At 48.8% G+C, this 27640-nt stretch overlaps 1 protein-coding gene across 1 annotated transcript in view; it reads right to left on the bottom strand.

The window, feature by feature from the left end:
• RPE (ribulose-5-phosphate-3-epimerase) overlaps nucleotides 1-27134 on the bottom strand; it is a 272270-nt gene extending 245136 nt beyond the window's left edge. The window contains exon 1 of the mRNA XM_078680565.1: nucleotides 26705-27134. Coding sequence (XP_078536691.1) covers nucleotides 26705-26826 — 122 coding nt within the window. The 5' untranslated portion in view covers nucleotides 26827-27134. The remainder of the gene's footprint in view (nucleotides 1-26704) is intronic.
• Nucleotides 27135-27640: the final 506 nt, after the last annotated feature.

The raw sequence follows: 27640 nt of genomic DNA, 5'->3' as shown, positions 1-27640 counted from the left end.
AAGCAGCAAACGTGGCGATCCGCCAGAGGTTAAAGGAGACAGATATAGCAGACCAACCAGCTGAAATTGCCAGAATTATAGAAAAATCCTATGAGGAACTAGGTAGAGATAGTTTAGGTGGAATACCAGTAAAACCACAACTGATTGAAAGTCCTGAAAAAATATTTTTTAATAATAATTCAACATCACAAAAAAAGAGCTGGGATGGAAACAAACAATCCAATCCTAAAGAAAAGAAATTCCAGTCCAGAGGAAGGTCTCCTCGGCGGAGAGAAAAATCTCCGCACCAGAGACACAGGTCACCCCAAAGTGACCCCTCTGGGAAAAGATATAACCTTAGAAATAGGGATAATATAAAGAAGCCTGATAGATATCAAGACATTGATACACGTCCCTCTCAATCTTTTCAGACTTCCTCGCAGAAATCTGGAAGAAGAGGACGATCAGAACAAAGAGAAGAGCACGCCAAGTCCAAAGACAAGGAATCTGCTCATCTAAAAAAGAAACTACAATTTCCAAAAAAGAAGGTAGCCAGTATCAAGGTAGTTAACAATGCCGAGAATACTGAGGACACAACTGAAAAACGGAGAATGGGCTCAGACAATGCTAGACAGCGCAGCAGAAGTGAGCATAGCTCGCAAAGTCCTTATGAATCTTCTGGAGACAGTGGACACGAATGAATATCTTCAAGTGGAAACTGCAGACACCAGAGTTAGCAAACCTCACAAAATATATGAAATAACTTTACGTATAGAAGGGGATAAGACTAGAAAAATAAGGGGACTATTTTGGGATAATCTCTCCAAGGGCTATGACATCCTTCTAGCTGAAAAAGACTGGCCACCAGAGTTTGTCAGGGAGTGCCCTCATGGCGAAGAAATAATTATGCCTGCCTTCTCAAATCATATCCCAATTCATAAAAAATACACACCTGCCAGAAAGTGGGCAGTAGCTCAAGCTCCTGCTTTATATAAAAATCATGTAGGATGGGATGAGGACTCTCCTTCTCACAAAATCCAGTTAAAATCACAACCTACTGCACAAAGGCAGTATCCAATCAAGCAAGAAGCTAAAAAACAGGTAAAAGAAATCCTAGATCAATTAGAATACCAGGGGGTGATTGAAACTTGCACCTCACAAATGAACAACCCTTTGTTTCCGGTCTCCAAACCAGACAATTCATATCGTCTAGTTTTGGATTACCGACACCTTAACTCATGTTGCAAAACGTTTGCAGTGCAAAACTCGCATAGTGCTGCACTAATGAATAACATAGTGCGCAAAAAATACAAAACAACATTAGACATCTCTAATGGATTCTTTTGTCAAAACATAGCACCAGAGAGCAGATATTTGTCTGCGTTATCAATAAATGGCACTCAAAAACAATTCTGTCGGTTAGCCCAGGGGTACAAGAATAGCCCAGGGGTATTCTCAGCGAGAGTAACAGAGTTACTACAAACATATGATGACGAAGCATTATCTTATGTCGACGACATATACCTAACAGATGATGACTTGGATACTCACTTGAAGAGAGTGAACACCATAATACTTGGGTTCGCAGCAGAGGGTTACAAATTCAACTTTAAAAAATCTAGAATTGCCCATCTAACAGTCCTGTTCTTAGGATACGAATTATCAAGTGAAGGCAAAAGCCTGGCTGACAATGTTATGTTATGTTATGTTATTAAGCTTTTGTATAGCGTACAGCTACTCACAAGGAGTGTCCCGACGCTTTCCACCATCAACTCATAATGAAATAACACAACACAGCTAAAAACAGACAACAGAACAAAGCAAAAACAGTAGGCAGTTAAAACAGACTAGGAGTTAAAAAGCCAGGTCTTCAGGCCCCTCCTAAACTGGAGCAGGTTGGCAGTACTCCGAAGAGAAAATGGAAGCAGATTCCAAAGCTGGGGGGCTCTGCAGCCAAAAGACCGCCCTCCCGCACGGGCCTTCCTCACCCGTGGAACCACCGCTTTACAAAGAGCTTCCGAGCGGAGGGAACGAGCTGGACGATAAAAAGTCAGTCTCCGCTGCAGATATCCCGCTCCTGATCCATGCAGAGCTTTATGCATCAGGGTCAAGGATTTAAACTGGATCCGCTTCCTAATGGGGAGCCAGTGAAGCGTCTGGAGCAGCCCGGAAGCTCGAGCTCGTCTCCCTAAGCCAAAGATCGCCCGGGCAGCAGAGTTCTGCACCACCTGAAGGCGCTGGACCAGATAATCGGGAAGGCCGAGAAAAAGAGCATTGGCGTAATCTAGCCTCGAACCGACCAGAGCCTGCACAGTAATCCTCCTGTGCTCCTCAGATAACAAAGGCAAAAATTTGCGGAGCATTTTCAGTAATCCGTAGCAGGTGCCGGCCAGGCCAAGAATGTGAATTCGGAGCGACAGCTGATTGTCTAGCTTGACGCCCACATTTTTGGCCACCACGGAGGACTGTGCGGGAGGACTCATGTCGGACGGCCACCAATGCTGCCACTCCGGATCGGCAACGCAACCAAAAAATAAAATCTCGGACTTGCCCGAGTTGGCCCTCAGACCGTTCCGCTGGAACCAGTCGAAGACCAGCGCAAGGCAGTCCCGGATTCTCTCTCCCACAAACTCTTGATCTTTCCCGCATGTGAAGAGGAGTTGCGTGTCGTCGGCATAGGAGACGATCTGGGCCCCATACGCCTCCACCAAGGCCGCCAGAGGGGACATAAAGATGTTAAATAATGTGGGGCTCAACACAGAACCCTGTGGAACCCCAACTCCCAAAGGCGGCATCTCGGCGGAGCTCTGGGAAACCCAGACCGTCTGGCGGCGGCCTTCCAGGAAAGAAGTAAACCACCTGAGCACCGTCCCCCTCAGGCCGATGTCATAAAGCCTAGTTAGAAGCGCCTTATGGGGGACGGTGTCGAAAGCCGCCGAAAGATCTAACATGACCAGCATGGCCCTGCCGCCGGCATCCAGAGTCTCCCTGATGATCTCAGTCACCTCTATCAAAGCTGTTTCCGTACTAAAATTAGGACGGAAGCCCGATTGAGATGGATGGAGCAGATTATTGGCTTCCAAAAAACTAGACAGAACACCGTGGGCTTGTTTTTCCGTCAGCTTCGCTAGTACTGGTAACAGCGAGATTGGCCTGTAGTTCGCCAAGACTTCGGTGTCAAGGCCCGTTTTTTTTTAGGAGGGGGATCACCATCGCTCTTTTCCAAGAGCTGGGGACCCGTCCCTCCCTCAGGGAGGCATTAAGGATGGAGTTGACCAAAGGGTTCACCACTGCCGCCATCCCGGCCAAAAATTTGGCAGGGCAGGGGTTTCCTAGAGAAATGTGCCGTACTCCAAGCACCTAGAACACTAAAAAACCTACAGTCAATTCTAGGTTTCCTAAATTTCGGAAGAACATACATTGCAAATTACGCAGAAAGGGTCAAACCCCTTTATGATCTAATAAAACCAGATTTTAAAAGAACCAATTGGACTCAAATACACACAGAAATTCTGAGATCCTTACAAACAGACATGTTAATTAAAACAAAATTAGAAACACGTGATAACACACGCAATCTTGTGATTCGAGTCATCCCAGGAAGATGCGGATTCACATACCTGACCTCTAATGATCACACTTGTACACTAAGGCTGAAATGAAATTTAGCCCAACGGAAAAAATTCTTACTGCAACACAGACAGCTATAGCAAAAGAACGAGCCCTGGCACAAGGTAAACGAATAATAATCGTGACACCAATACCAGCCCTAGAGGCTGTAACAAAAGCAAGCATTCCAAATGCTAAAGCGCTCCATCCGAGATGGATACAATGGGCTAATTCTCTTGCTGCAACAGACGTGGCATACGAATTTGATCCTAACTTAAAAACACAAGAATTTCTCCAATATGAATTTGAATGTCCTCCGCCGACCGAAATTCTGCCTCTAGAACATTACGGCTGTATAATATATACAGACGGATCAGCACAACCCGCAGTAGGGGGTAAACAAGCTTACAGTGCTGCGTGCGCGATTGTTAAAGGTCGCTGGCACGAAGGAAAATTCAAACCAGCTATCACTAAGACACAATTTCTAGGAGATTGTACAGCTGAGCGAGCTGAACTACTGGCGTTCAAGATGGCGCTTGAAAATACCGATCGAGAATTCCCCACACTCATAGTGTGCGATTCGTATTACTGCGTTCAGTCTTACAATGAATACTTGCAGATCTGGCTTCAGAATGGCTTTAAGGATGCAAAAGGAGGCACAATCAAGCATAAGATGCTCTGGGAACAAGTAGTTCTATTACAAAAAGAACTACCAAAGACTCACGTGATACATACACTGAGTCATCAACGTGATGGCGTTCACGTTGCAGGGAATTCATTGGCTGATGAGGCCGCGAAGGCAGCTGTGCAAACGGCTTCCGTAGCGGCCATCACACGGTCAAAAACAAAAATAGACAGCGAAATATTACAGGCTGTCAGCGCTACAGGAAAGGATTCGATAGAAACACTCCCGAAAGGCTTTCCAGTAAAATACTCATACATAACTGATGCAAACAATGTTCCTTTTGCTCGAATCCCTGGAGTGGGGGATAGGGCGATTCCAAACATGGAACATAGGTTAGGACTGATAATAGCGGCACACGAAGGGCTTGCTTCTATACATGCTGGCGTCTCAGCCACAGTATCATTATTAAAACAGAGATACTGGTGGCCACAAATGAGAAGACAAACAAGGAACTATGTTTTAGAATGTGAAATATGTCAAAGAATGAAAGTATCAACGGTGAGACGTCCAGCACAGACGCCCCTTCTAATCTCGGATAAACCATTAGCCTGTGTTTACCTAGACCACTGTGGTCCCTTACAAAGGGATGGTAACTATAAATATATCTTGGTTGCAGTGGACTCATGCACGAGATTCATATGGATGTGGCCCCAGCGAACGGCTGACGCCAGAACTGTTATAAAAGATTTGCGAGTCTTTATCGGCACATACGCAATTGGCATGCTGCATTCGGACCATGGTCCTGCTTTTAGCTCTAGAGCTTATAGGGAGGCCATGGTCAGCATGGGCGTTACATTGCGGTACTCTTGTCCATTTCATCCTGAGGGGAACGGAATTGTTGAAAGAAAAAACCGTGACATAAAGCAATCTATAACGGCAAAGGTATTAGGTTCGGGAGCTGGGTGGGTCAAACATCTAATAAGTGTCCAACGTAGTCTAAATAACCTGCCAAGAAATTCTCTGAAGGGATTCAGTCCGTACGAATTATTGTTTGGAACTAGGATGTTAGTCTTAGACCTCGACAGTCAGACTTCAGTGGTGAAGGAAAAAAGCTTTGATATCAAAGATCGTTTGGCTATTTTGCAGGACTTAAACGAAACAAGAAAAGACCTGAGCAACATAAAGTTGAAACAGCAGCCAACAACCACTGAAGAACCACCACCTGTCCCAGCAAGACCTGTCTGGATTCCAAAAGTCGGGGATCTAGTCAGAGAAAAAATCGCGGTAAAGAAGGAATTTGGGCCTTCTTACAGAAAAGCAGTTCCTGTCTTGTCTATCAACGGGACAAGATCAGTTGTACTACCGCCGCTTGCTGGTAAAAAGGAGAACCGAGTTGTATCCATCGACCTGGTAAAACCACAATCATGTGGCCGATAAATAGTAGGCCAAGTGGACTCCCGAAAAGTAGTAGAACACCAAGATTTGCTACAAACACAGAGGTTCAATCTAAGAGGCTAATCACATTCGAAACGCCTACAGAACTACAACAAGGACTATGCAACAATGCAATGGAACTTAGACCTCTGAAAACCCAAATAAAAACATTTAGCAGAGACACACCAATCTATAATGAAGTAACAAACGACTATGCAAGAAACAGTAATCCTGAAGCAATTGGAACAATTGACAGAACTGCATCCGGCTACTTCATAAACTTCGATGATTCCTCTGAAGGCTTCACTGAATCAAAAAACACAGCCATCAACAAAAACCTTTAAAGATAAAGTTAAAGTACTTTTGAAACAACTGAAAGAAACATATCTGATTTCTCCATGGATTGAATTTTGGGTGGGTTTTGGTGCATTTATCCTCATACTTTGGCTCATCATGGTACTAACTTTGGGACGCTTCATTGAGGGAAAATATGCTAAAATGGACACAGCAAGTCAGAAAATCAACTTGATCCTCAAACCACACACATCTTCACACGTCGAGAAAAGAGAACTTTCTTCAGTCAACTTCACAGCCAATCCTATACCGGGTGGGGTAGCATGGGACAACACTGACTACGAAATTTATGGTCCGGTTGAAATCCTGAAATATCCACACCAAATTAAGATCTCGTTGAGTGACTTTGTAAAACCAAGCTCATTTGCTGATGATTGGGACTTTGAAAGTATAAATAATATGATGTCTGACTTAGTGATGTCTGCTAAATTTACCAAACATGATTATTTGCAGGGTTCGACAAATTATGATAGTATGTACTGTTATAACCACTATGGTAACCATTTTCTACATAGATCTGCACAACCTAGAAATGTTTTAAATTATAATCAATGGGAACATTGTGCAACCCCTCCAAAAGGAAGCTCAAGAACCGTTTATGACAAATATTCATACTTTTCAGGTTTTAACACAAGTAATGCTGAAACATTTTATTTCAAATTGTCAAATAAGACAGGGACAAAGACCATGATAACAAACACGAAATTGATATATTCAGACTCATTCTTTGAACAAATAAATACTTTTGGTTTTGATTATTGGGACAAAAATGTTGAAGTAAAGAGTGTTTGGGGTACAAAAGAATGGCAAGTACAGGGTATAGAATCTTTGTTTAGAGCCTGCATGATCCCAGAACAAATTATATTTTTAAATGACACTGTTCAACAAACTACCTGTCTTGGCCTAGCCAAAATCAAAGACTTAAATAAACCGTCTATTCCAAAACCAACAATGAACAGCAATAGCTCTACAGATGAAGAGATAGACGTAAATTATGTATTAAACCAAAACAGAACACATCCTGATTGGAAAAAGTGGTTGATCTGGCCCACAGATACTAATAACTGTCAAGACAGATTCCTGAACAAAACACAGGGGTTCAAAATGACCAGGCCAGACCCTAGATATTCCCAAAGACAACACCCAGGAATAATAACCACCTACAGTGTGGGCAAATTATGCCTTCAATGGCTACAAACTTCCACACTGGCAGAAATTAAGCAACACCTAACTTTACTTACTGATGGTGCTGACTTGCTTGATTTCATTATGGGACCGCGCAAACAGCGTCAGAAACGTTTCATAGCAGCCTCTGTATATGCAGCATACAACGAGGCCTGGAAGGTGACTCAAATTGAGACAGCAGAAAGAATACGGGAAATTGACCGTATTAATTTGGAAAAATCACTTTCTGTAGTGGACAATGGGTTAATGACTCTGTCCTCCAGAATTTTTTCTCTGGACAGCATTGTGTCTTCAGCAATCGACATAATATCGCAAGACTTACTGTTGTTACAACACGGTCAGTCCCAATTGCGTTCTAGTGTGCAGCTTGGCTGGACGTTACAAAATCTGCGTTCAGGCTATGTGCCTTGGCGTTTAATCAACACAACGTCACTATTCAATATCTTTAACCTTACTGATAAACAAATCAGTATGGCACAAAAGGGTGCTGATTATACAATCCTGAGCATTGAGAAACTCGAGAGATTACCAGTGACAATGTCAGAACGACCTGTCAGTGAATGGATAATACATGGGATAATTAATATTCCAATATCTACCTTCAGGTTTCAATACTGCCAAAAATATATAAAGGCTGGCATGTACGAAAAATTGGGAAAAGGGTACATTAAAACAACATGGAACTTGCCCTATTCACATGCATGTGTCAGTAATAAAGGACAGAAAGTGTTTCTTAGTGGCAATAATTGTGCGATGTCACTAAGCGGTACACTTCTGTGTAATGGAATTAGTTTGCATGGAGCCTGTGAAGGGAACTCAAATAACCTTTCATGTCACCAACTAGGCGCACCTGCAACAGAGATAGAACCATTCTTTCAAAGACTCTATAATGGGAGTTACGTTCTAATTGTGGACCGCAGATGTTGTAGTCTTATGCCCGGGACTCCTTATCTCGTAACTACGACTGCGAAGGTCAAGTGCTGTGGACGCTTATTGTTCCCCAGCTCCCTTCCAGACAGGGAGGCAAGGGCATGGCCCAACTTGAAAATTACTTCTATTCGAATAGATACTTTAAGCAGAATGAAAACAGTGCTTCTTCAGACGCCGACCAGGCTCACGTCATCAAAAGAAACGTATGATCTCCTAGTCGCAAGGACGACTGCAGAGATTCACTCATTGTTATCAACTAATTCCCCCATACATTTCGTAGAAATCCTGAATGAAATCTTAAATATTTCTGATACCAGTGGAGTCTCAAAAGTATTTAAGACAGTATTTTCGATGGCATTAACACCATTCAAAGCCATACTGGGTATTTTTCCAGATTTCGTCCATTCGATTTTTGGCGGACTTCCCCTCATTTTGGGACTAATTGCAGGGATCCTATTCCTAGTCCTTATATTTCGTTATGGCAAACCATGTCACAGACAAAACACCTGCGACAAGGGAAGAAACAATCCTAGCCATTGGATACCGGGACCGGATATAAAAAATCCTGGGACTATCCCGGCTTAGAGACCTGAACATGACTTGGTTTCTTTCATTTCGACCAATGTGGCAACGATGTGTTTTACCTGTATTAAGGTGCTTGCTATGCGGAGAAGAATGTGTGTTAGACACCTGTCTGACGCTACAATCAGATGCGCCAATGGATGCAGAAACATTGTTGAGTCCAATAAAGGCTCATGCTTTGTGCTGCCCTCAACGGCTACCAATCCTGATGACGGCATTCGTGGAAGCTTCACCACTACGATTAAGGGGTAGTGAAGTTCAAGATGAAAGCAGCATTGATCAGGTACGACCTTCTGTCAGCAATTCTAATGAAAACGTCAATGGAGACAATCATGCGCACGAATGCATGGTTACACCTTTTTCCGAGTTAGTGGAACTCTCCCAGGAAGCTGTTGACAGCTTTTTCGACAGTCTAAATGATATGATGTTCTCACCAGAGCAGAAATAGAGACTTTTGAGCAAGCTCGCACACAGCGTTCCCTGAATTTGGCCTTCAACTAGAATAGCAAAATACCATGAACAATTTTCCCTCCAGTTCACGGACAGCAATTTTTTTCAGCAGCCCCAAAAAATTTTTACGAATTTTTCGGGACACTTATTTTCTGCTTAAAGTAAGAACTATTCTTAGAGAACTAAAATTTCTATTTTTAGATACTTTATAGACATTATGGTATGTTCATAATTATTTTATTCTGTGATGGAATGGTCTCGAAACTTTTTTCTGTATTAAGAGCCATTTCATGTGTAAATTCTCATATACAAATTCGTGATAATGTATAGATATGCGTGATTACTTTAGCATTATTCTACAGCTTGAGTGCATATATTACATGTGACTGTTTTTTCCGTATATTTGATAATTTCAAAATGCATTTATGTATTTTGGGGTGGTAAGGTATACACGATACTCTACAGTATGTTTTACTATGCATAGATTCGTAAATATGTCCATAGTTAGCGTGGAGTGGGTGTGATGTATTCCTATAGGTTCTGTATCGATCCCCCTATTCCTGACCCTATTCTGGTTAACAAGTTAACTAGCAGCCATCCCATGAGGCAGAAAACCCCCATGATGCAGAAACCGTTATCTGATTAAGCCACACTACGGCACAGGAACGTGTTATCTGATTAGGTCATAACGCTTGCCATCTAATTAGACAAGCAATATTCCTCCAGTCCCTGATAAGGCATACGGAGTTCTCAAAACAAATCAAACCTATGACAGACCTGGGAAAAACCCTGCGGCCATTGTTTTGATTTCACCGAGAACTTCAGCAAAAGAATGTGCTAACGACCAGGTCGTATGACATCCTTATTGACGTATCTATGTCCATCCTTACGTCAATCTCGGCACCTTAAAGGTATAAATATTACCGATATTGTCCTATGCAAACACACGCGGTGGTGACGAGATCGGAGCAGCCAGACTTGCCGAAGCCCAGAGCAGAGCAGACCCCGCTGGCGCAGCCCCGCCTTCCTGACGCGCTGAGAACGAGACGCTGTTTTCTCCTGCCGAGAAATCCAGCTCCGGCGCTTCCGGGTAGCCCTCGCAGGCAGCCTGGAATATCGAGACCAGAGACGAGAGATACCATCCCTCATTCATCCTAGATTTCAGGTACAGAACTGAATAACCCCTTGCAGAGAATTCTTTAGTCAGTCACTTGGCAAAACAAACTTCACTTAAACTGCTACTTTCTATTCCCGCCCACGTATTAGGCTTAGGTCAGGTACATCTGGGGTAGGCGTAGTTAGAAACACCAGTTGAGTACGATTAGTCAAATGTATATGTGTATGTATCTATTTTATCCATTTTAAACCATCATATGGCTTAGAAACCATATCAATGTTTTTACAGTATTATTTTATACTTCTGCTTTTAATGTATGCACTTTACTTAACCATAAGTATTGCAATAATATCGATCCATTTCTTTTGTATGAGAAAAGAGACTGATCAATAAATAACATCTTTTATTGAACACGCCCGTCTCTTCCTTTTCTCTACAATCTGGTGAGACTAAGAATGCACGTACTGACTGAGTAAAATAAGTCGTCTTTTGTTTTCACACGACTCTAGAGATACACTCTTGATTAGGGGAGAGCAAAGTTGTCATGTTCTATGGTTGTCAGAAACTAAATCCCTTCTTGTCTATCCAGGGAGGTTCAACTCCTCCTTGCCTATTCGAGAAAGTTTCTAGTGAGCTCTGAGCTAGCTGGCAAACCCAAAACGTTAAGTCTAATATCGACAGTAGTAGACCTAGTTAATGTCTGGTCTAGGCCTATACTATTGAAGGTATTATTCCAATGCGCAGAGCCTATTGGGATAATAGGAACTACACTACAGCTTCATGCTGCTGCATGTCCTGGCCCTGGGAGTGTAGCCTGCACAGACGGTGTCCCTACTGTACCAGTTTCCCGTATGTAGAAGAACGTGGGAAGAAGACTACAATGCATAGTCGTTGCTGTACCAGTTCTTTATGCGTGAACACAGCTGTCACCATCGCTGTCCATACAGACCATGCAATATCTGTGAGCGTGAGGGCAGCTAGCACAGTAGCGCCTGTGCCTCGTGTTGTGTGTGTGCCTAACAAAGCTCACCTGCCGCAGGACTGTGCTGATTCTGCAAGCGTCATAGCGATACTGAAATAAAAGACCTCATGTTATCTCCTACAACGCACTTCTGCCATTTTTTTTCACATACTGCCTAAAATCTCTGTCCAGCGAGGAATAGTGATCGAAGTTTGCAGATTCATCACCTCTCCCTCGGAGGAAGAGTAAAAACCATCCCGGTGATTCCATTTGAAATGCCACCGATTCGCTATGCCTGTGTGCACGTGAGGAGGACGCGCGCCCGACAAACGCACTGCTCTATGGTGAACGCGCGCACACCATCTGGAATGCATTACACGGCCACCCTGACAGCTCCTAATTAAAATTAATGCACTGCCGAGCACGTAACCGCAGAGAAAATGCCCAAAATGGCACCCGACAATTACATCTGCCCAATCGCATCAAGACTACTAACAATACATCACCGCGAGGACCAATCACAATTCAGATAATAAAAAAAAACTCGCACACTAAGGAATGTGTCTTTCCCGAGCCCTAATGAAACTTTTTTCTTCTTCTTTAATAATAGGATCTCGGAGCTCCGCCCCGAGCCCTAAAAACGAGCATAATAACAATAATCATAAATATTTATAAAACGCTCAGTTAATTTATGGTCAGCTGGTCCAAGTCATCCTTTTCACCCCCAAATGAGCAAGGGAGTAATGTACTAAAAAGACACAATACAACACTACTATCCAACAGAAGTACTACCAACTGTATTGAATTAACATAAATGAAAGGTTGTGCTATTCCTTACAGTGCTTGACTGTTCATCAGAGTTAGTAGGCAAGTGAAGTACCATCAGCGCCTGAGAGCATAACTGGTGTATAAAAATGTTTTTTAAAGGTGTCCGTTTGTCCACCCACTAACATGAGCGTGCCCAAAGGTGCATAATAGCTAGCTTGACCTACAGGTACTTTGGAGTAAGTTTCTTTTTTCCAAACCCCCAATAAACCTTTCTTCTGAAAACTGAAAATGATTGTGGCTGCCTTGGAGCTCAGCCTGCTGCAGAGCAACCAAACACCAGCAGGCGTATGGAATTGCATCTACTTCCATCACAAGCACGATGCCAATTATTTCAGTTCCACGCTCAGGGTTAGTAACTCGACTGCCATCCCAGAGAGGCTCACGTTACCGGATAAAGTTATTATCGAAAGCCTTCTACTTTTGTCCTGGCTGAGCACAAGTAAGATTATCCGGCTCACATAATAAAGAAAACACACAAAACAAAAAAAGCAGTGATTGTCAGGGGGTCAGGCAATAGAAAAGTTCTCCAGCTGTTGTGCCTGACTGGGGTCGGATACTGTTCCTCTCCACGGTGCAGGCCTACACCGGCAGTTCCTGCTTCCATTCACTTAACTACCAGCTCCATGCTCTCCATGTACCTTCTAACGGCTTGTTTACAATGTGCACTGGCGCGGACTCTTTTCTGGCAAGTACATGTGCTGTTGTGTGCGTCTCCTGGTACGGTGCTTGCTGCGTGACGGAATACGCTGGCACAGGCCGCGTAAACAAAGATAAAGATGAAATACGCGCTCCCTGGGAGTTTACATTGGACAGTCCACTCACGGCACTGCAAGCAAAGATGTTTAAGTAAACGCCTGACAGAGAGTCCCGAAGAAAACCCAAAAGACCGCTGTATGCCAGAGACAAAGACAGCGAGCAGGCGGCAATTTCCTGCTAAAGTGACACAACAGTAGGCTGTGAAAATCGCTTTTTAGAGAGGAACACGCAGGACAGGAGCCAATTTAAAGGGATTCGCTATGCCTGTGTGCACGTGAGGAGGACGCGCGCCCGACAAACGCACTGCTCTATGGTGAACGCGCGCACACCATCTGGAATGCATTACACGGCCACCCTGACAGCTCCTAATTAAAATTAATGCACTGCCGAGCACGTAACCGCAGAGAAAATGCCCAAAATGGCGCCCGACAATTACATCTGCCCAATCGCATCAAGACTACTAACAATACATCACCGCGACGACCAATCACCATTCAGATAATAAAAAAAATAAGGAATGTGTCTTTCCCGAGCCCTAAAGAAACTTTTTTTTTTTTTTCTTTTACATTAGGATCTCGGAGCTCCGCCCCGAGCCCTAAAAATGTAATGGATGGGAGATAATGCTCAATATTTTTTCACTGAGTATCATGATAAATGTATAAAAGAACTACATTTTATCTTTCCTTTCTCAGGTTTGCTGAGTGATATTGACATATACCACCTGTTGTTCTTGAATGCCCAACCAATAGCATGCTTTGCATTATATGGCTTGTCAGTCATGTTCCAACATTTCAGTCATCAAGTGCAGACTGTGAACCAGGATTCAGTCACTTGAACACTATCAAGTCTATATCAAGAACTAGACTGGAGGAGAATCACTTGGGTACGCTGATGATGACAAAGGCCTATTTCCTAAATAGCAAAGTTGAACTTGATATAATTTATCAGCACTGGAACAATGGCATGGACCAACAAATCAGACATTTAGTGATGGCATCTGACTTGTCTGAGCCACGGTTTCCCACTGTCTATGTGCGGCCTAGATGGGCACATTTCACACATTTCCTGTTAGCAAATACATTAATCATTACATTGTACATGACAATGTAACTGTGTTATTTGTCAACTTGCTAAATAAATATTCTCTGGTATAGTCTTCCAGCAATCCCCTACCAAATGATCAGTGCTCCAATCAAGAATATTCAGTAAAATCTTATAATGGGGCTCCCTTCTGAGTCTTGTCCTTTTCTAAGCCTGGGGTAAAGGTGCAACTAGAATAACCTATTAATGTCATGATGCTCTGTCTCCACAGTGCAACACTGTCACAAGACCCATTAATTAGAGCTATATGTGTGAAATACACTTGTTCTCTATCTCATTGCAAACAAAAGTTTTGAGTGGTAATTGCCACAGATTTATATACTCGCATACTTGGCGCACACTGCATCGCACAGAGATCATGGATTGCCGCACACAGAGGAAAAAAATGAGAGGAAACATTGGTTCAAACATACAGAGCTTTCGAGAAATAAACATAAGCATAGTCCAAATACGAAAGAAAAATAAAATAGGTGGGAAGAGGCAGACAAAGCGCTCACCACGCACTGCCTTCAGAGTACTTCTTCTTGAAGGGGGAGAAGCGCACGCTACACGCCTTGCAAAATGTGGTGCAATATACAGAGCTGCTGAGAAATAAACTTAAACAATACAAATAACGTGGTGGAAGGGGTAAAGTAGACAAAGCACTTGGGCACGAGGCACAAGCCCTTCATGAACTACAGAATCGGGTAAACAAAGAAAAAATGAGTGAGCCAACAAACCAGAATCTGTCGCCTGATGGCTTTCAGTAAGGCCTGGTCAGCAGCTGCGCTTCAAGAAGAGAAGGATACTGCAGATTGTGGAAGTTGAACAGAACACTGCAGTGTGCATACCATGACTCCTACTACACATAACTTGCTGTTGTGGTATTAAAATAGTCAATAAAAAGCACTGGTAAAGCCAATCGGTCTCACCTACGTGAGAGCTATTGGTTTTCTCATATTTTTTGCCACGTTATAGAGCAGTGCAGCATGGCTGAAAGAAAACCAAAATAAACTATGACGTGGCCAGCGTTGACTGAGTCATAGCGCTGTCTGGGTTTTTTTATTTTTACTTTCAGCCATGTTGCACAGAGAACATGGCTAACAAAAAACATTGAAACACCCAATAGCTCTCAGGTAGGCAAGGCATATTGGCTTTGAAAATGCTTCTTTCTCTTATAATTTGTAGCTTGCAAAGGCGAGTGGTCTAATGACCAATTGTTATTGGATGAAATATGTCAGGCTGAAAAGGGCCAACATGCATTGTCCCTAAAACATAACTGTAGAAAGGTGGAAACCCGACTATGGTTACCCCAGATTTGTTGCCTTGTGTTTAGCTGGTTTTTGACTTAGTTGGCCTGGGATCCTGCTAATCAGGGCCCCAGGCTATCTGCTCTCTCTATAAAATGGACTCCATGTACCTTAGGTACATAACTAATTGGATATTGGGTCACCTTATGAGCCCCTGTATAGTGTACTATAGGTACCCAGGGCATAGGTGCATCCAAGGCCTACCAGGGGCTGCAGCATATCTTTTGCCACCCCTGGCTGGCCATCCAAACTGACACAACTGGCTGATCACTCAGCTGGGGCAAGGTTGTGTAATCACCCCTTGCTTAGATATGGTATTCCTATACCTAACCTTATATTTAGACACATATGCACCTATAAGTCACTCCTATGGCAGGCCTTAACAATCCTGAAGGCAGAGTGCTTGGTTTTATGCGAGATGGTGCTCTAGCATGAGCTGAGCCTGTCTGCAGCTTTCGGAACCATGTCCCTATAGCTGTTCTATGATAATGCCATACCATATACTCTTAAGTGCATTATGAACCTCGCGGTTAAATGCTATCTTTAGTTTGGCTTTATCAAAACATGTCGTGTAAGGTGTCATACACCTTGGAAAACTACCCCTTCGCCAATTCTGGCGACGGGGGTAGCATTCCACCCTTCTAGAGGGAGAAGACATGTTACTTCCATTAATTCCGGTTAAAGTTAACCAGAGCCTCAGCATCACAAAATGGATGCTGCTGCCACAGACACAAGTCTGACCTCCTGCTGCTGGGAGCCCTTCCAGCGAGGGAGGCTTGGACAATAGGTTTCCTGTCACAGGGAGGTGCTAGCACCACCCCAGACAGGCTATAGTGTATTGGGGCAGGGAGGGCTGAATGAAAGGAGACACTGACTGGGTCACACAAGGTATCCCATGCATAGTCCAGTTGAAACCGGTGCTGGGGCACTCTAGCCCCAGCTCTGGCGTGAAACTGGACAAAGGGAAAGGGGTGTAACCACCCCCTTCCTGGGTCCCACCCATAGGAGGGACCTAGCAGGTAATCCAGCCCCTAGATTTGGTATATAGGTAGGAGCTGAGTCCCAAGACTTTAGATTTATCCTGACTGAAACTCCGATACAAAACTCTGGACCTTCGACATTCTACTCAACGTAGAAGACTGAAGAATCTCCCTTGTGGTCAAGGAGTGACCACCCTGTGCAAGCAGGCACCATCAAGCGCTCAACGGTTTGCTTTGTTGTTGCTCCCGCCAGAGCTCGAACACAGAGCCTGACAAGACCCGGACATCCAGACTTCCTTCAGCCCGAGCCACAGCAAAGCTGAGACCCGTGGAGGTGACGCGAGACGTGGGACCGGCCATCTTGGAAAGCCAGCGAATTGCTTTCCGTGCAACTTCTGAGGCACCCTCGAAGTTGTGCATTGGGGATTGAGAAGCCCCAGCCCCGAGCACCAACTGCACCGAAGATCAGCCCTCAGCACTCCACGAGTTCTGCGTGGGGCCCTTCTGCATTTTCCTGCTCGACGCGTCTGTCCAGTCACTTGCCCGTTGGCTAGTGGCCTCCGTGACGACGAAACCTTGAATTTCCAATGCTGGTCTGGTTGCTCCAGACTGGCCCTTGCTCCCCTGAAAAGGAGCTGCCCATCAGACATTGCTGGTCTGACCCAGAAACCATCTTCGATTCCTGCATGGGTTGCATTTGCCAAGGCCTGTTGACTCCGAATCGAGAACCGACACCGCCAACAGCGAGAGCCTTCGTGGGACAGTCCGTGCCCAGCTCCTGGTCGTCATCGACACCTCCTGGTCCACGTGGCAGCGGAGACAAGCTTTACAACAGCACCTGATTGCTTATCGACATCGCCTGGTTCCTTCCTGGTTCCTTCCTGGTCACTGGCTAGTGACCCAGATTCTGTCCCCTCTGCTTTCAGGTACTGTTCATCCTCGATCCGCCCTTGGATCCAACCGGACTCTTCTCTCCTGGTCGCCTGCAGCATCTTTTCTCCAAGGGTCCATAGGAATCCATGACGAAACCCGACACACTTTGGGACCTGTTAGAAAGGCGACCCCGGGGGAGGCAGAAGATGTCTGACTGACCACCCCTAGGTCTACCTCTCCGTTAAGAAGTAGCCGAGCGTTACTGAGAGGCCTCCTGGGTGAGGGCCCTCTCCGAGGATCGCACAGCAGAGTAACCACACACCACAAATGGACACCACACCAGAGGTCGAGTTCGTAAGCTTTATCAGGAAGTAAAGGCCGCTGGTTCCCAGCGATATGTACAAGTAGACCGAGGGGTCTGTAAAGTCTTGAAAAAGGGGGGTCAGGGGAGCGGGACAGTCTCGGTTAGGGTGTATGAAGGGATACCCTGCGCACAGCTCTCAATCCTCGAGCCGGGGGTTCCGAGAGGTTGAGCCGCGGCAGCGGCAGCAGGCTCCCAAGATGGTTCGGCAAAAGGTGGGCCGCGGCAGCGCCAGCAGGCTCCCAAGATGGTTCGGCAAAAGGTGGGCCGCGGCAGCGCCAGCAGGCTCTCAAGATGGTTCGGCAAAAGGTGGGCCGCGGCAGCAGGCTCTCAAGATGGTTCGGCAAAAGGTGGGCCGCGGCAGCGCCAGCAGGCTCCCAAGATGGTTCGGCAAAAGGTGGGCCGCGGCAGCGCCAGCAGGCTCTCAAGATGGTTCAGCAAAGGTGAGCCGCGGCAGCGCCAGCAGGCTCTCAAGGTCTCTTCAGGTTACAGGCAATGAGTTCTTCTGGTGTCGGCCGTGACAGCGTCAGCAGGGCTTTCCAGTCCAGGATACAACTGACGTCCTAATCCAGGGCTGGCCCAGATATAGGACTGGAGTCCTTTGATGTCCGGACCCTCGCGCCTGGGGGTCAGAGGGGCCGGGATGATGGTGTCCAGACACCCAGCAGGGGGGTGGAGCCAGCGCCCAGGGAGGCCGGAGAGCGATCGAAACCAGGCGTCCGGGGACGGCTGGAGGGACATCGAAACACCCTTTCCTCCGGGATCTGTCGAGTGGCCACTCGACCACCTGGGTGGATCTTGGTGCCTCGATGTCTGGGCGGTGCTGAGGCCTGGGCCGGGACCGAGGCCACGTGGTCGTGGCGTGGTGGGCCCAAGATGGAGTCGGGCGCAGCCTCGTGCTTCGGTCGTGAGGGGCCCACGCTGGAGCCAGGTCGGTAATGGGGGTCCGGGATGGTGGCTGGACCAGCAATGTTGGGGCGTGCAGTGTCGGGCAAAAGGGCTGCCCGATGCTGGGTGGAGGGCCGATGTCGTCCTGGACCCACCATGCGGGAGGGGTAGGACCACGCCATGAGGCCGGGTCCAACACGCGTCCCCCCCCAGCTGAAGGCAGGGGAGAGTCACCCATCTTCTTGGGGATTCTCCTCGCCGAGGCGGAAGAATCTGGAGAGGCCGTCAGCATTGGCGTGGTCGTTGCCAGGGCGATGCTCCATAGTGAAGTCCATCCCTTGCAGGGAGATGGACCATCGCAACAGTTTCGGGTTCTCACCCCGCATCTGCATCAACCACCGCAGGGGCCGGTGGTCGGTCTGGACCTGGATGTGGGTGCCGAAGAGGTAGGGCCGGAGCTTCTTTAGGGCCCACACGACGGCGAAGGATTCCCTCTCGATGGTGCTCCATCGTTGTTCTCTGGCCAGCAGCCGCCGGCTGATGAAGGCAACGGGAAGGTCGACTCCCTCAGGGTTTACTTGGGATAGGACCGCCCCAATGCCGTGCTCCGAGGCGTCGGTTTGGACCACAAACTCTCGGCTGTAGTCGGGGGCCTGGAGCACCGGGGCGGTGCACATGGCAGTTTTTAGAGTCTCGAAGGCTGCTTGGCACTCTGGGGTCCAGCACACCTTCTGGGATAGCTTCTTGGAGGTCAGTTCTGTGAGGGGCCCCACAATGCTTCCATAGTCTTTGATGAAGCGCCGATAGTATCCTGTGAGCCCCAGGAAGGCTCGGACGGCTGTTTGGGTGATTGGGGGCTCCCAGGCCCGGATGGCGTCAATCTTTGGCTGGAGGGGAGCCACCCGGCCGCTTCCCACCTGGTGTCCCAGATACGTCACGGACCCTTGGCCGATCTGGCACTTGCTGGCCTTTATGGTTAGTCCGGCCCGTCGGAGGGCCGACAGGACCTCCCGGAGGTGGGTCAGGTGGGCATCCCAGCGGAGGCTGTACACTGCAATGTCGTCTAGGTAGGCGGCACTGAACTCTTCTAGCCCGGCCAGCAGTCTATTCACGAGTCTCTGGAAGGTGGCCGGGGCGTTTTTCATGCCGAAGGGCATCACCTTGAAGTGGTAGTGGCCATCAGGGGTCGAGAAGGCTGATCGCTCTTGCGCCCCAGGGGTGAGGCCGATCTGCCAATATCCGGCCGTGAGATCGGAGGTGCTGAGATACTTTGCGGCCCCCAGGCGATCGATCAGTTCATCCGCCCGGGGGATGGGATGGGCGTCGGTCCTGGTGACGGCATTCAGCCCCCGGTAGTCAACACAGAACCGGAGCTCCGGGGGCGTGCCAGGGGCGGCGGCTTTAGGGACCAGTACAACTGGGCTGGCCCACGGACTGTCGGAGGGTTCGACTACCCCCAGCGCTAGCATCTTGGCCACCTCGGACTGGATGCAGGCCCGAACTCGATCGGGCACTCGGAGAGCTCGGTGTCTTATAGGCGGGCTGTCTCCGGTGTCTACATCGTGGACACACCACCGGGTGACTCCAGGGGTGAGGGAAAACAGATCTGCGAACTGCCCCAGCAGCTGCCGGCAGTCATGGTGCTGCTCCGGGGTCAGGGTGGAGGAGAGCATGACCCCTTCGATGGAGCCGTCCTTCTCAGTGGTGCTCATGAGATCTGGCAGCGGTTCGGAGTCGTCTTCAGCTCCTTCATCGGTCGCTAACAGCAGGCTTAGTTCAGTGCGGGCAAAGTGCGGCTTGAGCCGGTTAGCGTGTAGAACCCGGAGGGGGTTCCTGGGGGACTCCATGTCCACCAGATAGGTGACGGGACTCTTGCGCTCCACCACTCTGAAGGGCCCCGTCCACTTGTCTTGGAGGGCACAAGGTTCAACCGGGGACATGACCCAGACCTGCTGGCCCGGTTCGAATTCGATGGACGAGGCGTTCTGGTCATACCAGCGTTTCATCTCCTCCTGACTGGCTTCAAGGTTGGCTTCGGCAAGTTCCCGGAACTTCCGAGTCTGGTTGCGGAGGGTCAGGAGGTACTGGTAGACATCTGGTGGAGCACCTCGGGCAGCCGTCTCCCAGCCTTCTTTGACCAGGCTGAGGGGGCCCCGGACCGGGTGCCCATACAATAGTTCGAAGGGGCTGAACCCCAGGGACTTCTGGGGTACTTCGCGGTACGCAAACAGGAGGCAAGGCAGCAGAACATCCCATTTGCGTCGTAGGGGCTCCTCGAGGCCCTTGATCATTCCCTTCAGTGTTCGGTTAAACCGCTCCACAAGTCCATTTCCTTGGGGGTGATACGGGGTGGTGAACTTATATGTGACCCCGCACTGTTGCCACAGGGATCGCATATACTTGGAAATAAAGTTTGGGCCCCGATCACTCACGACTTCTCGGGGGAAGCCGACTCTGGAGAAGATCCCCATTAGGGCTCGGCCTACTACTGGGGCGGTGATGGTTCGGAGGGGGATGGCTTCCGGATATCGGGTGGAATGGTCCACCAGCACAAGGATGAAGCGGTGTCCTTGAGGGGTGCGGGGGTCCAGGGGCCCCACGATGTCTATCCCCACTCGCTCGAAGGGGGTGGTGACCACGGGAAACGGCTGGAGCGGGGCTTTGACTTTCCCCCCGCTCTTCCCGCTGGCTTGACAGGTCGGGCAGGATCTGCAGTGATTGTGCACATCGTTGCGCATTCTTGGCCAGTAGAAATGAGTCACCAGGCGGCTGTAAGTTTTGTCCTGCCCCAGGTGCCCGGCGAGGGGCACATCATGTGCTAAGTTCAAGAGGAAGTCTCGGAATCGGAGGGGGACGACCAGCACCCGGCTGGCCCCTAGTTCGGCAATCTTCTGTTCACTGTAGAGAAGGTCGTTGTCCCAATAGACCCAGTGGGACCCCGCAGGGCCTCCAGCGGCTTGAGTGGCGGCTTGTCGTCGAATTCCCTCGAGGGAGGGACAGGTGCTCTGTTCTTGTCGGAATTGTTCGCGGGTGGGGCCACCTTCTTGGCGCCATTGAGCTAGTTCTGGAAGGTGGCCGAGCTCGGTGATTTCCTCATGGCTGGGCCCCGGGGGGCCGGGTTCAGGGTCGGTATCCTCAGGGACGGCGGGCGGTGGAGGTGCGGGCCACTCCGGCTCCTCGATCGGGGCTTCCTCCGTGGGGGGGGGAGGCCCGGGCGGACATGGAGCGGGTGGTCGCACAAACCCACTCGGGAAGGCCTAGCATCCCCAGATGCTCTCTCCGCTCTACGCCGGCCCAGGGGGAACTATCCAGGTCGTTCCCGAGGAGGCAGTCCACGGGGGAATCGTCTCGGACAGTCACTTTCAGCATGCCCGACACCCCTCCCCATTCGAAGGGGATGCGGGCCATCTGGCACAAACTTTCAGAGTTGTCAGCCGACCGCACTGGGCACAAGACGTTGGGGAAAATTTGTTCTGGTGTCACCAAGTGGCAGCGGATCGTCGTCACGCTGGCTCCAGTATCCCGGAGGGCTTCGGCCCGGCGTCCATTGATGGTGACCCATTGGCGGTATTTCTGGGTGTTACCTGGGATCGGGTCTCGGGGGATCATGTCTCGATCACCCAGGCATGCTAAGATCATGGCTGCGGGCTCCCACTCGGCCTGCTCTGTGTCGTCGCCCTCTTCTTCGCCTCCCTCTGCACTCAGGGCGGCGGCCGCGATCTGGCGGCTCGGGGGACCGGTGGTGCCGGGTCGCTGGTTCATCGGGCAGAGAGGGTCATTCGCATAATGGCCCTGTCGCTGGCATCTGTGGCACGTAACATTCGGGCGGGGCCCGGGCCTGGCTGTGGGGCCTCCCCTCCAACCCAGAGATGGCGACGGGGAGGTAGGGGATGACCCCGCGGGGGTGTCTCGGCCCCTGCTCTGGCCTCCTCCGCCGCCTCGGGGTCGGTGGTTCCCCGGGGATCCCCGGCCGTAGTCTCCCATCGGACTCCGGGGAACTCGGTTGCTCACCCATCTATCCGCCTCGACAGCGAGTTTTCGTGGCTCTGTCAATTTGCTGTCGAGGAGGTGCTGCCAGAGTTCGACGAAGCAATTATTGGAAAGATGCTCCCATAGGATGAGGTCGACAAACTGCTGGTAGGTGGTGACCTGGCAGCCTCTGATCCACCCTTCGAAGGCTCTGCTGTAAAAGTTCACGTACTCCACCCAAGTGGTACCGGGGATTTTTTTACAGTCTCGAAATCGCTGCCGGTACATTTCGGGGGTGAGTCCGTAGCGAGTGAGGAGGGCGGTCTTCATGTGTTCGTACGAGGTCATCTCGGCGTCGGGGAGCTCTAGCAGGGCGTCTCTCCCCTCGTTGATGAACTTTCCCCATAAGCCGGCACCCCAGTCTTTGAGGGGTACTCGATGGGCGGTCATGGCGACCTCGTAGGCTTTGAACCACTGTTGGATGTCGTCGTTCTTATAGTATTCTTTGACGACCTCCTTGGGTATGTGCATCTTCGTGTCCCCCGGCGGGGGTGAGGCCTTACCCCCGGCGGTGCCGGTTTCTGTTGTCTTGGCCTTGATTTCCAGTTCTTGGAGGCCGCGCTCATGCTCGAGCTTCTTTTCTGCGAGGTCTCGTTGTCTTCTCCTTTCCTCTAGGTCTCCTTCCAGCCGTAGTTGCTCGAGGGCTAATTTCCTTTCTGCCAGCTGTATCTCTCCTTCTTGTCGGAGTCGGGCGAGCTCCAACTCGGGGAGCCGGTTCCTCTCTCGTTCTCGGGCGTCTCCGTGGGGGAGGCGCGTGTCTAGGTCTGCAGTTCTTTCCCCCGCTGGGTTCGCGCCGGTCTCCGGGCGTCCATTCGGGCCCGGGTTATCTTCGTTCTGGGGCGGCGCATTATCGGCATCCGCCCAGGCTTGCAGGGCTGATTTTAAATCTTCTTTGGTGTTGAGGCCCGTGGTAGCGATGCCGAGGTCCTTGCAAAATTGTTTTAATTCCTTGTGGCTGTAATCTTCCATCTTTTCTTTCTGGAATTCCGCTGTCAGTCTGGTTTCCTGAGTAGCCATGGTCGCGGTGTGTTTTTCTCGGTAGTGAGTGAATTACTCTCTGTATGATCTGCGTCGGCTCGGATCCCGTCGCCTGCCACCAATGTTAGAAAGGCGACCCCGGGGGAAGCAGAAGATGTCTGACTGACCACCCCTAGGTCCACCTCTCCGTTAAGAAGTAGCCGAGCGTTACTGAGAGGCCTCCTGGGTGAGGGCCCTCTCCGAGGATCGCACAGCAGAGTAACCACACACCACAAATGGACACCACACCAGAGGTCGAGTTCGTAAGCTTTATCAGGAAGTAAAGGCCGCTGGTTCCCAGCGATATGTACAAGTAGACCGAGGGGTCTGTAAAGTCTTGAAAAAGGGGGGTCAGGGGAGCGGGACAGTCTCGGTTAGGGTGTATGAAGGGATACCCTGCGCACAGCTCTCAATCCTCGAGCCGGGGGTTCCGAGAGGTTGAGCCGCGGCAGCGCCAGCAGGCTCCCAAGATGGTTCGGCAAAAGGTGGGCCGCGGCAGCGCCAGCAGGCTCCCAAGATGGTTCGGCAAAAGGTGGGCCGCGGCAGCGCCAGCAGGCTCTCAAGATGGTTCGGCAAAAGGTGGGCCGCGGCAGCAGGCTCTCAAGATGGTTCGGCAAAAGGTGGGCCGCGGCAGCGCCAGCAGGCTCCCAAGATGGTTCGGCAAAAGGTGGGCCGCGGCAGCGCCAGCAGGCTCTCAAGATGGTTCGGCAAAAGGTGGGCCGCGGCAGCGCCAGCAGGCTCTCAAGATGGTTCGGCAAAAGGTGGGCCGCGGCAGCGCCAGCAGGCTCCCAAGATGGTTCGGCAAAAGGTGGGCCGCGGCAGCGCCAGCAGGCTCTCAAGGTCTCTCAGGTTACAGGCAATGAGTTCTTCTGGTGTCGGCCGTGACAGCGTCAGCAGGGCTTTCCAGTCCAGGATACAACTGACGTCCTAATCCAGGGCTGGCCCAGATATAGGACTGGAGTCCTTTGATGTCCGGACCCTCGCGCCTGGGGGTCAGAGGGGCCGGGATGATGGTGTCCAGACACCCAGCAGGGGGGTGGAGCCAGCGCCCAGGGAGGCCGGAGAGCGATCGAAACCAGGCGTCCGGGGACGGCTGGAGGGCCATCGAAACACCCTTTCCTCCGGGATCTGTCGAGTGGCCACTCGACCACCTGGGTGGATCTTGGTGCCTCGATGTCTGGGCGGTGCTGAGGCCTGGGCCGGGACCGAGGCCACGTGGTCGTGGCGTGGTGGGCCCAAGATGGAGTCAGGCGCAGCCTCGTGCTTCGGTCGTGAGGGGCCCACGCTGGAGCCAGGTCGGTAGTGGGGGTCCGGGATGGTGGCCGGACCAGCAATGTTGGGGCGTGCAGTGTCGGGCAAAAGGGCTGCCTGATGCTGGGTGGAGGGCCGATGTCGTCCTGGACCCACCATGCGGGAGGGGTAGGACCACGCCATGAGGCCGGGTCCAACAGGACCTATGCACCCGCTTCCTGTGGGTGAGGTAACGAGAGTACTCCGGTGCTCCTGTGAAGATTGACCATCCTAGTGTCCTAGTTTCAAGTGGTTAGTCCCTAGTCCAGTCGAAGACTCCTAAATCTTTAACTTTCTAACTTTACGCACCCATTGACTTCTATGTGTGCACACGTGCGCAATTAGACACTTTACACGCATCCCGTGGGCCCCCTGCTCCCTAACAACTGTTAGTCCAGTGTAGCCCCAGCGATTCCCAAGGCCCTAGGCCTTTCAACTGTTCGTGACGTGGTTCTTATACCACTATTTTAGTATATGGTTTAGCGGGACACCAGGGCCTATCCATATTTGTGCAACTTATTGTATGCTATATTGAGTTACTTGTTATGCGCTTGTGCCTCTGCCCTCATAAAGAGTTCAGAGGATTGATTTAGAAATAAATACATATATATTTTGAGTATATAACCTGTGTGGTGACCTTTCATTTGGTATTAAAGGGATTGCATATGGTAAAACAGCTGGCTTCACATGCCCTCTTGAGTTTAGCCTAAGACTGCTTTTGTCCATGCTACCACTAGGATAGCTGGTCTATAAGGTTGACTTTACAACCATCACCATAAGGGTTGTTTGGACTGGTGCAAGGTGCTCACTAGAATAGTGAACATCATATACCAGGTCAACTTCTCACAATAACATAGCCCTAAAATATAATTTAGAGACTGTACGGGATGAAGATTTGATTATTCTCCTATACTTGCAGGTTAAAGCCCTGATCAAGTCCGCAGAAAAGCAAGGTCGTTTTGTTGACTTTTTAAAAAGCATTTCAGGCCAAGGTTAGCTTTGTTCTACTATGTATTTTACAGACTTGAAGCCGCCATGCTATCTAACTGATAGTATGAATCCTAAGGTCAAAAGGAAACGCCTCTGTCACTATGTTAATAACAATGAACAGGTTACATCCTTCTCCTTGTAACTGCAGTTTGAGGATGAAGAAGCAAATAATGATACACCTCGTATGTACATGCCCAGCCCTATTTAGCCTCAGAGTGATCTACCTAAGGAAAAATGTTAAACATAATATTGTTGAATTGATGTCTGCTTGTTTGTCATGGTTTGAAAGGCAATATAAACCATGCAAGGATCACATCATTTCTAGACGTATTCTTGCACAAGTAGATCAGAAGTAATAACGGTCAGGATCAAGTCTAAGGATTGGATATCGTAAACTAGTATAGCGTTAATTTAACCATGATTACAGTTTCTGTATTTCAAGCCCAACCGTATTTGTGTTTTTTGATCAACACTGTATCTTGTATCTAACTTCTGTATTTTCAAGATGAACGCATGAACTTTTTTTTAATAAAATGCAATAAGGTTTTCAAATCGATCTGCTTACATGCCCAAGAATACAGCGTGCTGACTTAGAAGGGAGGTCTGCCTGGAGTAATAATCTGAGACATGTGACTATTTTGCAGCAATGCTAATGGAACGTTTAAACTGATCCAGCACTTTAAAGTTAAGGACCTAAATTGGAACACTAAATATATGGATTGGGCACCCCCTTATTGAAGTATGCAAGTGATTGGAACCAAAATGATGTCCCAGTATTGCAGATGGGAATGTGGACTAGAGAGGAGCCTCACTCGTCTAGATATTATTTCTATGAGATGTGACATGAGGAACGAAGCCGCCCACTATGGAACTGTGGAACCAGGTCCGAATCCGCTTTCTGTTCAACATCGTGTGATTTGGGGCAAATCAAGTCATCTGTCTGTGCCTAAAAAAAATCCGACTTTGTCAAACGTAACCTGGTCTTCATGTAACGCGCTTTAATGACTTGACAGTACGCGCTATATAAAACCGCAAAAAATATGAATAGAGCAAGGTAGTCGAGGCCGTAAACTTACCCGTCCATCACGTCCAGGTGCAGGTAATCGGCTCCGCTCTCCATCATACGCTCACATTCCGACGCTAGCCGGGACAAATCGCTGCCAAGGATGGACGGTCCTATGCGAGTAGTTGAAGCCATGATACAGCTACTGAAAGTAAGTCGGAGTGAAAGAGTGGTGGAGGTACAGAGCAGCAGCAGCGTGGTTGGCCCCCTGCCCCGCCTGTCACCTACGTCACCACTGACTACTGCGATAGTAGTAGTAGATGAAAGAGGAAGGGCGGAGACGGTTAGTGAATACTGTACTGTACTGACTGTTGTGACAATTTGCTTAAACTAACTGTCGACTAAAGTCTTCACAGATAACGATTGAACTTTTCGATTACTGCATATGTTAAATCAATGCACACATCAGGGCGATACCGCTCAAACATGGCGACCGCGCTCTCAAGTAAGCCCCTGCCAGTCGTCTTCATGTAGGCTTCTGGGAAGTGTAGTCTTTAGTGTTAAAAGTACCTTTCGTATATAATTGGTAACATGTTTTCTAAACTACATTTCTCGGCATTCGTCAGAGAAAGATATTTGGGGGAGTTCACTTGTATAACACAGGTTGTATTCAGGAACTGAGAGCTGAAGCAGAGTCTTTTTCCCATTGTACTTTCTCAAACTGCGTAATTGGCAATAATTTGACTTTTTAAAGCCTCATAGCTATAAAGAAATAACTGAAGTTGTGGCAGCCAGAATTCTTTTCTCACTTAAAGGAAAAAATGACTTGCATTTGGCCCTAGGGAAAACAACAAACTTGCATGTGGCCCAAGGGAGGATGAGAAACACGTGATAATAACTCTTGCGATCTGTTCGTTTTCTTAAGAAATGCCATTAGCCCTCATTCTGAGTGAGGAGAATTGACAAGAGATTATTACTGTACCACATAAATACTAGGGGTGGGCATAAT

The sequence above is a fragment of the Lissotriton helveticus genome, chromosome 3_1 (assembly GCF_964261635.1).
Source record: "Lissotriton helveticus chromosome 3_1, aLisHel1.1, whole genome shotgun sequence".
Lineage (NCBI taxonomy): Eukaryota > Metazoa > Chordata > Amphibia > Caudata > Salamandridae > Lissotriton > Lissotriton helveticus.
This window is presented reverse-complemented; position numbering and strand designations above follow the sequence as displayed.